The sequence below is a fragment of the Mus pahari genome, chromosome 5, assembly GCF_900095145.1.
Source record: "Mus pahari chromosome 5, PAHARI_EIJ_v1.1, whole genome shotgun sequence".
NCBI classification, from domain to species: Eukaryota; Metazoa; Chordata; class Mammalia; order Rodentia; family Muridae; genus Mus; species Mus pahari.
The window spans coordinates 104,765,109-104,777,475 of NC_034594.1; the positions used below are offsets into that span (position 1 = coordinate 104,765,109).

Here is a 12,367-nt window from a genome sequence, read left to right on the forward strand (position 1 = left end):
AGTTTTCCTGAGACAGTTATAAGATAAGATTCTCTTCCAGAAATATGGACTATTCTTCCCACAGTGATGGCAATTTCTTCTAACTCCCTGTGAGTCAAACTTACCATATATAAAACGGTCACCACCTAACAAATAAGANGGGGGAGAAAAGAATTATAAAACTCAACATTTTAACTTTTCATTAATTTGCCAACAATTTAATATATATGTATATATTAACAGCTATTCATAAGATCTCAAACATTCACAACTTTAAAAAAACTAATATATATATATATATATATATATATATATATATATATATATATGAATGAATGATATAGATATTTGAACAAAACCATACATTATTTAATTCAGCAACATAAACACTAATCAGTTCTGCTGGTTAGAGGTGCCAGTGTCAACATAAGCCAAGACAGCTCTAGAACACCAAAGCAAATATTACATGCATTTAGTTATATGATGTGAGGACAAGAGATAAGTTTAAAATTCTTAAATAGAAAACAAATGACAATATAATGTATGATCAAAAACTATGAAACCAAGTATGGAGGAACAGGCATGTATTCCCAGTACTGGGGAAACTAGGGCAGTGGGTATAGAGAGTTTAAAACCAGCCTGGGATATATAATGAGAATATCTTAAAAATAAGAAAAAGCCCAAAACAAAAACTGTCAGAAACTGAAGTCCCTTTCTGCTGATATTAATGAGACTCTCAACTTCTTTTGACATATTGTGCATGTCCATGGAACAGCTGGAGACTGTTGGACCCTGTAGGCTTAGTCATGTTTCCATTATCACAACATTAGACCTGCACACAGGAAATCTGAACAAAATCCACTGACCTGAGTTAGACTCTCCTTTGTCTGTAGATGTTCTTGTTGGATGACGTACCTTTGTCGTGGTAACAGGTACATGCTGGGTTGCTGTAATATGAGCAGAAGTGAATCTTTGTGTAACAGTATGGAGACCCTTGGTCATTGAGAAGTGTGAAATGGTGGCCCTTTGGGTTGCTGGTGAATTCTGTGTCAATGAAGGTTTTGCTGTGGCAAAGGTCTGGGCTGTTTGTGCAGATTGTACAGCAGAAGAATGAACTGTGGTGGGATGCTGGGTCATTGGTGGAGTTTGTGCAGATTCAGTAGTTGATATGAGGGACATTTGAGCTGGTGCTGGTTTTGTGGCTGAACTTTTTGCTGTGTTGGTTTTCTGAGGTGTTGATGAGGCTTCTGTAGCTGGGACAGTTGCTATGTTCATTTTCTGAGGTGCTGGTGGGATTTCTGAAGCTGAAACATGTGCTGTGTTGACTTTCTGAGGTGTTAGGATTTCTGTAGCTGGGACATCTGATGTGTTGACTTTCTGAGGTATTGAAGGGGCTGCTGTAGATGGAATATTTGCTTTGGTAGGTTTGTGAGGTTTTGGTGAGACTCTTGTTTCAGGAACATTAACCATGCTGGGTTCCTGAGACACTGGTGGCAATCTGGTACTTAGAACGTTAACTCTGGTGGGTTTCTGAGACATTGGTGGCATTTTGGTACTTAGAACATTAACTCTGGTGGGTTTGTGAGGTTTTGGTGAGACTCTTGTTTCAGGAAAACTAACCATGCTGGGTTTCTGAGACATTGGTGGCACTCTGGTACTTAGAACGTTAACTCTGGTGGGTTTTTGAGACATTGGTGGGACTCTTGTACCTGTAACTTTAACTGTGGAAGGTTTCTGAGGCGTTGGTAGGACTCCTGTACTTGGAACATGAACTGTGGTGTGTTTCTGAGGCGTTGAGGGGATTCTTGTACTTGGAACAGTAACTGTTGGGTTCTTAGTTGGGACCTTGGGTTTCTCTATAAAAAAACAATGTAAAGTTAAAAATTTGCTAAATCTTGCTGACTCTATAAAGCTTCCCTAGTCATTACTTTCTCAATGACTGTTCTTTCTCTCCCCATAAACACCTAGAGAGGACTTTTAGAAATCCAGCCCTTATTATGTCCCTTATCTGCTATATCATTTTCTAATCCATACAAATTAACTGTACACAGCAATGATTACATAAAGATATGTCCTATAAATATACTATGTATTTTGACAATATTAAAGCATCTCCCTCTCTCCCATTATTCTTCTCCATTCCCTCAGTCTCATTTCTAATTTCTCAACTGAAAACCATTATACTAGGTAAAATAAATTAGTCTCTTAAAGATGAATATTGCATGTTTTCTCTCATTAGTAAATCTTAGATTTTATACAGCTATATGAAATCATATATAAACATATATGTATATATATGTACACACAGATATATGAAATGAAAGTAAAGCTATATCATATCTATATGTGATTAAACTACACTTATACTAATATAACATTTCATTATTTGCAATACAATTGCACATATAAGTTTTTTCTATGTAAAGAAAAACGTTATAATAACATCCCATTATGTGACACATCTCTCAATTTTCTCTTTAAAAACTGTGTCTTCCACTCACACCGAAGCCTGTTTTTATATAAATACGACAGCAGTTACTTTGTCCCTTGTCTTCAGGATGACCTAGTGAATCTGTAGGCTTACTCTTTGCCAGCTACCCTTGGCATGGTTTTCCTAATCCCTTTCCAGCAGCCCTAAGTAGGATTGAACTTCACAGAGTCTTTGATCCTAAGATTTGTCTTCTTCATCCCAACACCAAGGATACAAACAGACAAGCAAATTAAGTCATTACACTTCGTATGTTCTCTCTGAAACATCATATTACCCCCCTGAAGTTATGTAAGTCTGTGCCAATTTTAATACACAAAGAACAATAAAAAAAAAAATCCCAGTGTAGATTGCTTGACATCCATTGTGGAGAATGGTTTAGGTAGGTCACTTTCCACATGGCCTGTGACTGAAGTGACTACAGGTTATAGCCACTAATAATGCCACCCTCCCCACACCAGACACTTTGTTCTAAGTGTCTGTAAGATGGTATACATATTTTTTTCCTGCTTTTTCTTGAACAAAAAAGGTCTATGTCACATTCTACTTATAAGGAACAATTCAAAATTCCTACAGGCAAACAGCAATGGCGAGGCTCTAGGTAGTGACATCTCTAGATATATTTTTCATTTTAAGGCCCTCACTGGGCTGTAAAAATGATTCTTTGTTCCACTAAATTCTTATTTTAAATCCAAAGGGTTTGCACACTCCCACTGAGTTTCAATTTTCTCATAATTTCCCTTTTGTTACTGATGCCTATTCTAAATCCCACGGTCTCAGGAAGGAGGCTGTGAAGAAACACCACCAAGGTTGAAGGGCAGCAGTGACTTCTGGTACATAGGCTTTCTGTGACTTGAAAAGGAACACAAGCCATGATGGGTTCAGCTCTCCTCTGAAAATCTGCTTAACCCTTATCACTGGTGATCACTCTCTTCCAATCTTAATGATTTTTTTTCCTTTTCCTTTTCTTTTTTCTTTTAGCTATGGTAATAAGTATGTGGAATCTTCCAATGGTGACTGCAGATCAGTCTGGCTTTTTTTTTCTTTCTGTGCATCTTGTTGATACTAATATTAATCTATTCAACAAGGGACCGACCAGAAGCAGGTGGCCATTCTAAGGTCACATGTCTAAGGGTTCTGGCATCAATTATTCAATAAAGCAGGACCCACCTGTGCACAGTGCCTTAGGCACATCAAAACTAATTCAGTTTTCTATATACCAAGTTCAGAGTGAGAGCCAAGTAGTGTTTGCACTCAGGTTCTGACTCAGTATCACTGGAGATAGCATGATAAGAAAGGACAGCAGNACACAGGTCCTAGGACAACAGGCCAGTCCTGGGGCTTCACTCCAACTCCCTGCCTGCAGATATCAACTGCTCTGCCAGAACCTTCCATGCATCCCTAATCTTCCTGGGCTTGGTGGGGAAGGTGACTTGGCTTCTGGTCTCAGCTGCTGGGNTGAGGCAACACCCACATGAGTGATGGACCCTGTGCTCTAGCTGGTCNTTTTCCTTAGAGCTCTGCTACAGACAGTGAGAAGAATACCAAAATTGCCCCACCATGTCCCCCCCTGCCTACTCAGGGTGTCAGCACTGTTAATAATATGCTAAACATTGGTCTCAGAGAGTACATGGTGTTGAATTCTGATATTCATTTTGAAGAAAGACACAATGCTATCTTTTTGTTCCCTTGCTGAAACAGGGTTTCTTTGTGTTTCTGTGGTTATCCTGGAATTTACTTGATAGAACTTAAACTCACCTCTGCCTCCTGAGTGNCAGGATTAAAGGCANGTACCTCGACTGCCCAGTTTACATTGCTAATTTTTTAACCAGGAAATCTTTTCATTTAACCCATGATTTTANTTGTCTTGAAAACCATCCAAACTGTACAGTNTCCANAAATACACAGAGATGAGATTATGTGTACACAAAGAAGAATATAACAGATTACCTATGCACTGGGGTGGTGGACTGCTCCATTGTCCTACATCAGACTTGCTCACAGTACAATAAATGGAAGCATTTCCAACCAGGATGAAGCCTTTGTCACATGAATAGGTGACCACCTGTCTATATGTATAAGAGTTGCTTTCTCCATGCATTACTCCATTGTCGATTTTCGGTGGGTCTGGACAAAATATTTCTTCAAAAGAATCAAAGTAATTTCTTTTTAATAAAGAAAAACTGACTATGTATTTTCTTATAAATAACACTAAAAATGTTAAAATACTTAAGACAATTATAATCAATCATCTTTCTGAGTGCAGCCTTTCTGAAAAGTGGATACTGACGGTGCCTATTACAGTGGTTGTCAGCCTGTGGGGCATGGCACAAGGGCTCAATTTTCACCTCCAGGGTAAGGTGTTTAAGGAGGTACAGGAACTTATTATAAGATGAATTAAAAATATAAATAAAGTCCAAGACATGTTATAATGGTTATGCTGTAAAAGAGGTCTCTTTCTGATAGTTATGCTAACAGCAAGATCAGTGGGTTGCATGTTCTTTAGCACCATTAAGCTAATCAACAAAACAATAAAATTACACATGCAGTTCAAATGAAACAACCTCAAATGTACATAAGCAAGTATAGAACACCAGAAAATTCATGATATGTTTTCAACTGAGCAAGAACAACCCACTTGCCCAGTCTAAACACAATGTGGAGGCTACCACAGGAACACATGTATGGAAAGAGAGAGGACAGACTTTAACCAGTCCAGCAAATTTTCCTGAAGGACTAAGAGACATTATTCTTGATGAAAAAAACAGTCAAACAAGGAAGTTGAAGGAACTTCTAGGCCATTCCATGTATAGACCAAGCAGTGTAGAGGTATCAAAAACCAGGAGACGTGGCTGGGGGATAGCTTGGTCAGAAGTACTTGCTGTATAAGCATTCCCCAAAACACATATAAAAATGTTGGGCTTGGTTGTGTGTACGTGGGGAAGATGGGGAGGTAGAGACAAGTAGAATCCCTAGGGCTGACAGATAGCCTGCTTACTCAAATCAAGCAACCATGGGTCACTTTAGAGACTGTCTCCAGAATCAAAAGTTAGCAATGCCTGAAGTCATACTCTATACAATGCATGCATGTGTGCACATAAGAACATCACATACACGCATCTGTAACTTCATACAGACACACACACACACACACACACACACACAGAGGGAGAGAAAGAGTGAGCAATCAAGAGAGAGAGAGCAAAAAAAACAAGGAGGGAGAGAGGGAGTGAGGGATAGACAGAGAGAGACAGAGAGAGACAGAGACAGAGAGAGACAGGGAGAGACAGGGAGAGACAGAGAGAGAGTGATTGATTCTTCAGGGCAGTCACTGTTGCTAGTACACACTTCTAATCCAAAGACAATGAGGTCAATGTTAACTCTCATGGTAGACATGGCTTGAATGTCTAAGTTGTGATGCATACTTACATATGACAAAGAATGTTCACAGTGGTATAGGAAAAGGGACATTAGTTTATAGACCAGGGGCTAATATTTATAGTCAAACTTTGGCCTTAAAAATGTTAGGAGCAGGCCTGAGTGTAATACTCCAGATTGAGAATAATAAGCTATGTTAGAAGCAACACAGAAGGGGAGACAGGCCACAGGATGTTTTGTGTTGTTTTTGTTTTTGTCTTTTTTTTTTTCTTAGTCTAAAAAGTATGTGGAACTAGTAGTAGGAGTAACAACAACAACAAAACAGATTAGATGTAAGAAGTTAAAATGAAGACGGGGATCTGGGAAGATGTTCATAGTAGAGAAGTGTTGATTAAAAGTACGCAGTTACCATCAGTCGGCTGAAATTAATTCAAAACTAGTAACAAGGTAACAACAGAAAGATTCACCAAAGTGGATCTCCTGACAGTGAGGCCTCATTCAGGGTCCAGAACCACCCCTGTTGGTGTGTCTGATGGTTTTGGCCCAAGGAGTGACATTATTAGAAGGTGTGGCCTTGTTGGAGTAGGTGTGTCACTGTGGGCATGGGCTTTAAGACCCTCATCCTAGCTGCCTGGAAGCCAGTATTCTGCCAGCAGCCTTCAGATGAAGATGTAGAATTCTCAGCTCTGCCTGCACCATGCCTGCCTGGATGCTGCCATGTTCCTGCCTTAATAATACTGAACTGAACCTCTGAATCTGCAAGCCAGTCCCAATTAAATGTTGTCCTTCTAAGAGTTGCCTTGGTCATGGTGTCTGTTCACAGCAGTAAAACCCTAACTAAACCTGTATAAATAAAGACCANCCTTGAATGGGCTCCTCATTCCGCCTGGGGCTTTCCCCTCTGCAATCACAGCCATGCTAGAGACCAGTGCCCCCACACCAGGGCTGCACCCTGGAGAAGAACTCTCTGTCCATCATCTGTGAAGAGCTACACTTCTGAGGACTCAGTTTTCTCTAAGGGGCTGGCCACTGAGACTTTGACCATGCTCCAGTGGATATAGGAACACACACTGGACTTGCAGCGTTTCTTGTCTTTTGGCTTTTTTGTTTTGTTTTGTTTCGTTTTGTTTTGGATTTTTGTGTTTGTTTTCTGTTGATGTTGCTGCTTGTTTGTTTGTTTGTTTTGTAGGGAGGCATGGAGGCAGGGCGAAGGATGCAAAGGTGGGAGGGTGGATTTGGGAAGAAAGGGAAGTAAGTGAGATCAGGGAACATTGTGTGAAATTCCTAAATAATTTATAAAAATATTATATTGGGCAGGGAAAATATTGAATTCACTTTCCACTTTTTGTTTTCGTGATTTCAAAATAAAACAAAACGAAATGTACTTTAATGTGGAAATCAAAAATACATCTCTTACAGTGGGGATTTATAGGAATAGTTGATAACCTGGACTGTTCAGGTTCAAGGGACTTTCCTAAGGATTGTGGATCTGGCAGGTGCTGTAGAAGTGACTGAGAGCTAAGAGAACAGTGGTATGTGTTCACAATAAAGAGCATAAAGACAACACGGCTGTGACTTAGAGTGCAGGGCAAACAAGAAGAGGGCTTTGTGCAAACACTTCTGCACTAGGATACATTCCTCTGTGTGTGTGTGTGTGTGTGTGTGTGCGCGCACACACATGCACGCACTTCTGTTAACCAAAGGGCAGCATCTACTGGTTTCACACTGAAACTGCCTACCTAGGCTTTAGGCCAGGTTGCCTGAGCCAAGAAACTATGTATTCCATCTCCTCGTATTGCGTCATCTATCAGTGTCTTTACAAGAACCTTTACTACAAATGGGAACAGAATCCTTATTGTGAGTCAAAATGATAAAACCTTTCAAATAGTCCTAATAAGAAAACAGAAATGGAAAGCCTAGCAGGAAGGACCCATGATGGTCGTGACACAAATGAGCTCCTTGACAGCAGGGCTCCTATTAGTTGTTTGTCATCAACTGATTCCACACATTGGCTACTAGAGTGTGAGTCCATAAAGTGCAGACTTCTCAACTCTTCTCCTCATAGTCACACACACACACACACACACACACACACACACACACACACACACGCGCACGCACGCACGCACACAGAGGAATTTTGTTGATCTTGTGGCCCTACAACTTGAGTAGTTTAAAATGGAAACATACCTGTGCACACTGGAAATTCATCGTCCCAGTCAACAGTATTTCCGATAACAGAACAAAAAGTAGAGGAGACACCGACTAGCCTGTACCTAAAGGAGAGGGAAGGAAGGCTGTTATAGTCACAGACAGAAGTCTTGTCTTTTAAATTCTCCAGAACTTCATTTTAAAATATTTACTCCACCAGAAAAATAGAGACAAAACAACAGTTTTGATAACTATCTAGATGGAAATTAAAAAGGTAAAAAATTTAACTTACAGAGATGATACTGAAATGGAAAGACTTCCAGACATGCAAAATGCTTCTTTTGCTTGCAGCATTACAAATATGTATATGACAATAATCTTTTAAAATCATGTGTGATGAAATCTTTCACTCCAAGTTCTAAAAGAAAGGGATCTTGCTTCCTTTGGGTTTTAGGAAATCATTTTGAGACCTTTCCACATATCTATAAGGTGTTTTGATTAAACGCAATCCTCCTTCCCCGATTTTCTAACCCCTCCTCTGGCTCTGCACCTGCTCCTTCGCAAACCCTGGGCTCTTGTAAATTCTCTAGATCAACTTAGCCTTATTTCTCTCTTGTAAGGAGGGAGGGTCGGTGACTGAACTCAGAACATAGAAAGGAAATGAACAAACTGGGTGAGTCTCTGATGACACTTAAAGGACCTCTTTGTTCTACATGAAGCCCTAAGAACTTTCTGATAGCAGGGCATTTCTACACTAGGCTATTTTCTTAGCCTTTGAAGTAACATTTTATTTGCATATAGTAAAACTGAGATGCAAATTCATATTTAAGCCATTTTAAAATTAGTTTGATGTCTCACACTTTAAAGATTGTTATTTTTGTATCGTGGACATATTTCAGTAGTCTCTACACTTATTACATTTGGAACTGTGTATGTATTGCCATCTAATAATTACAGAAATTAGAAGTATAAAAACTTTTCCCTGGTCTACATTACTATGTTTACTTGTAACTAATAAGTTTGCTTGTAATACATTACCACAAAGTGCTCATGACAAAGGTTTTTGGGGGAAAGCTTTTTTTTTTTTTTTCTAATTCAGTATAGTATAGAAAATAGCTTTCATTTTGGCATTTAAACACAGGTGCACTACTGTGCATTGCTCACACTCACCCTCACTCTCACTATGAGGGACTGTTTTAGAAGCCATCCACCAGTGACTACAGGCTACAAATCTATCAGTGCTCACTGAACTCCTGATTTCTTTAGTTAGTTAATTGAATATAGAGTCTTAGAGTGATGAAACTTACCCTGGGTCACATGAGAAGGTTATTTCTGAACCGAATAATATGTCAGTTGGTATGTTGATGTGACCATTTTTCAGATCTTTAGGATTAGGGCATGATTTTTCTAAAAAAGAATTATCAAAAAAAAAAAAACAACAACAACAACCTTATAACTGTATTGAATATTAAAAGGGATTATGACAGTAATTTTATATATATATACAGGTATCCACACGTTATGCTGAAAGTGGATGGATAAGAAAGAAGTGTTAAGGGGAGAGGAAAGGAGGAAATGTAATGGTCTACATGTAACATGAGAGCAGAAGGAAAGAGAAACCTGGGACCAGGATCAGCAGGAATGTGGTGAGTGGGACAGAGGAGAGGAGAATGAGGGAGACCCGAGTGACATGGATATATGAAATTACGATGATGAAACACATCACTTTCGTTTTAACTTAAAGATTTAAATGGGGAAGGGAGATAGAGAAAGGTGGGCTGGTAAAGTGCTTTCCATGTAAGGTCAAGAACCTAACTAGGATCCACAGGACCCACAGAAAAGAAGTCAAGCAGGGTAACAAGCACTTCTCATCCCAGAACTGGGTGGGCAGAGGCATGCAGAGCCCTGGGGCTCACTGGCCAGCNTGTGGAACCTCCTTGGNAATCCCCAGGTCAAGGACAGTTACTGTCCATATGTAAGGTGAACAGAGCCTGAAGACTGATACCCNAGGTTGTCCCTTGGCCTTCATATGCACAGGTCTACAACTGCATGCACACACAGGAACACAAACACACAAGGAATAGTAAGGACCTGGGGAAACATCTCAGTNAATAAGATGCTTGTTTATTACAGATACCCAGAGTTTGAGTCACCAGACTCCATGTAAACAGCTGGGCAGAGTGGCACACCTACACTCCCAGTGGTAGCAATGTGGGAGTCAGATCCCTGGAAGTGGTGGGGGGTGGGAAGGTAGGAAGAGGACAGTTAGTGTACTCTATGAGTGGAAGTTCAAGACCAGAGGCAGCTATGGTCTGGCATCTAGGGTTATCCTATAATACTCTCTACACAATGCATGTCTACTCATGCATGCACAGTCACACATGCATGGAGAACATACACACACAGGTAACAAATGGAAATTCTTTACAAAATAATATGTACTTTGATATACATGATTTTTACTTGTTAATTACCTCTTAGAACAGCAGGAAAAAAAACTAGCTATCAGGCACAAATACACAAATTCATCCTCTGAGCCACTGATAATTTCTAACCTTTACATTTCTTTAATTTTACATTCATGTTTTATTGCCTCAAAAAAGGCAAGGTACTTGGAGTATGTCATCATTTTAGGTAACCTTAAATTTAGTAAACATGAGCTCTGTCAGTAAGTACTCCTATTATGTAAATAACTGTCTAATTAATAAATAACTCATGAATCTTTGAAGAAACATTATACATATTGTTTTCCAGACATGGTATTTCCCTAAATAGAGATGACTGGAACTACTTTTTCAAATCATACTCACTTTTACAAAACTGAGCAACTGGAGACCATGCTAAATCCTCAAGGCANGTTGATTTTCCTGAGAGTAGAGGTTGTTTTAGATATCCTGGCCGACATTCGTATTCCACAATAGTACCAACTGGGAAAAAATTCACGTTGAGATACTCTTTTTTGAGGGATGCAAAACTCAATCTTTCTGGAGCATCACATGATTCTAAAAGAGTTAACATGGCAAGAGAGAAAGAGGAATGTGAATTTCTTTTATAATCCGTGTAATCTAATAGCTAGAAGGTAAACCACCCCTTTCCCATCAACTATTTGTTTTGCATGGATCTCTATGTCTTTATATATTAATTTTTAAATAAATATGACTGTGGTATTCCTAGTCCATCAAGTATAATCACATTCATACCTTCATCTTTCAATTACTAGGAATCTGTGAAGTTTTCACACACCAATGCCGATAACGCTAAGAGTTTACTGAATACTTGTAAATGTTTTACACACCTTTATTCATTGAACCTCATACTGCCCCTGGTAACAAGAGTCAGATGAACCAACCATGTACATAAAGTATACATCATGTGTAGACAGCTGAGCAAATGAGTTCTAGAGGGGCAAGGAATGCAGCAAGAAAGGGTGGCTCATTAGTTCAGTGGCCAAGCTTGGAGCCAGGCTCTTTGGCTTAAGAGGTACAGGTCTTGCCTACATTATCCATCTTCTGGTAGAAGGTTCCTTTAACTCTGAAACTGAGAGAAGAGTCCCTGCATACATAACTCATGAGGCTGCTTTAAGGATTAGATGAAACAATACTGTGGAAGCGTTACAAACTCTTAAAACATGTGGTGAGAGCTTAGCTGTTATTTTTTGCCTTGTATGGGAGCTGAAAAAGCAAAGGAGAAGCTGGGTTCGAAAGTGTTTTCAAAAATTAATTTTGAATGATTCTGGATTTACTACAGAGTCCCCTGATTCAGCTCATTCAAAGGCAGCAATCAAGTCTTGCTTTTATCTTTACATTTGTGATGTCAGTCATTCACCATATAGCAATAATCTGACCCATGACGGGCCACATAGACAAATGTGGGGCCTGCAGGAATGCAATGGAGCTGAAATATTCCTGTTGCCTAGCAACATCATGGCCATCCTAATGTAAAGTAATTCCTCCCTAACAAGTCTGCACTGGTGCTGGGATGGGAACCATAGTACATGAAAATCATGAGGAGTATAGCACATACAATCACATGGAATTGATAGCATTTCATAAGTCTGTATGTTGCCAGCTCATCTGTTTATCATACTTTACTTGTTATTTTTGTTACAAATAATTTCTAACTAAAATTTAAATAATAATTTGTAGAAAGAATGAAAGAAAGAAAGAGAAAAGAGAAGAGAAGAGAAGAGAAGAGAAGAGAAGAGAAGAGAAGAGAAGAGAGGAGAGGAGAAGAGAGAAGAGAGAAGAGAGGAGAAGAGAAGAGAAGAGAAGAGCAAGTATCATAGTTTATAATTCAAGCTACTTGAGAGTCTGAGGCAGGAGGATTTTGATCCCAGGAGTTGAGGCCAGACTGAGCAACATATAGTAAACT

General features: G+C 39.3%; 1 protein-coding gene across 1 annotated transcript in view; it reads right to left on the bottom strand.

The window, feature by feature from the left end:
- Cd55 (CD55 molecule (Cromer blood group)) overlaps positions 1-12,367 on the bottom strand; it is a 52,516-nt gene that overhangs the window by 25,765 nt on the left and 14,384 nt on the right. The window contains exons 3-9 of the mRNA XM_029538688.1: positions 10,807-10,998; positions 9,304-9,403; positions 8,036-8,121; positions 4,418-4,609; positions 1,689-1,835; positions 846-926; positions 63-125 (exon numbers count right to left, since the gene is read on the bottom strand). Of these exons, the coding sequence (XP_029394548.1) occupies positions 63-125; positions 846-926; positions 1,689-1,835; positions 4,418-4,609; positions 8,036-8,121; positions 9,304-9,403; positions 10,807-10,998 (861 nt within the window). The remainder of the gene's footprint in view (positions 1-62; positions 126-845; positions 927-1,688; positions 1,836-4,417; positions 4,610-8,035; positions 8,122-9,303; positions 9,404-10,806; positions 10,999-12,367) is intronic.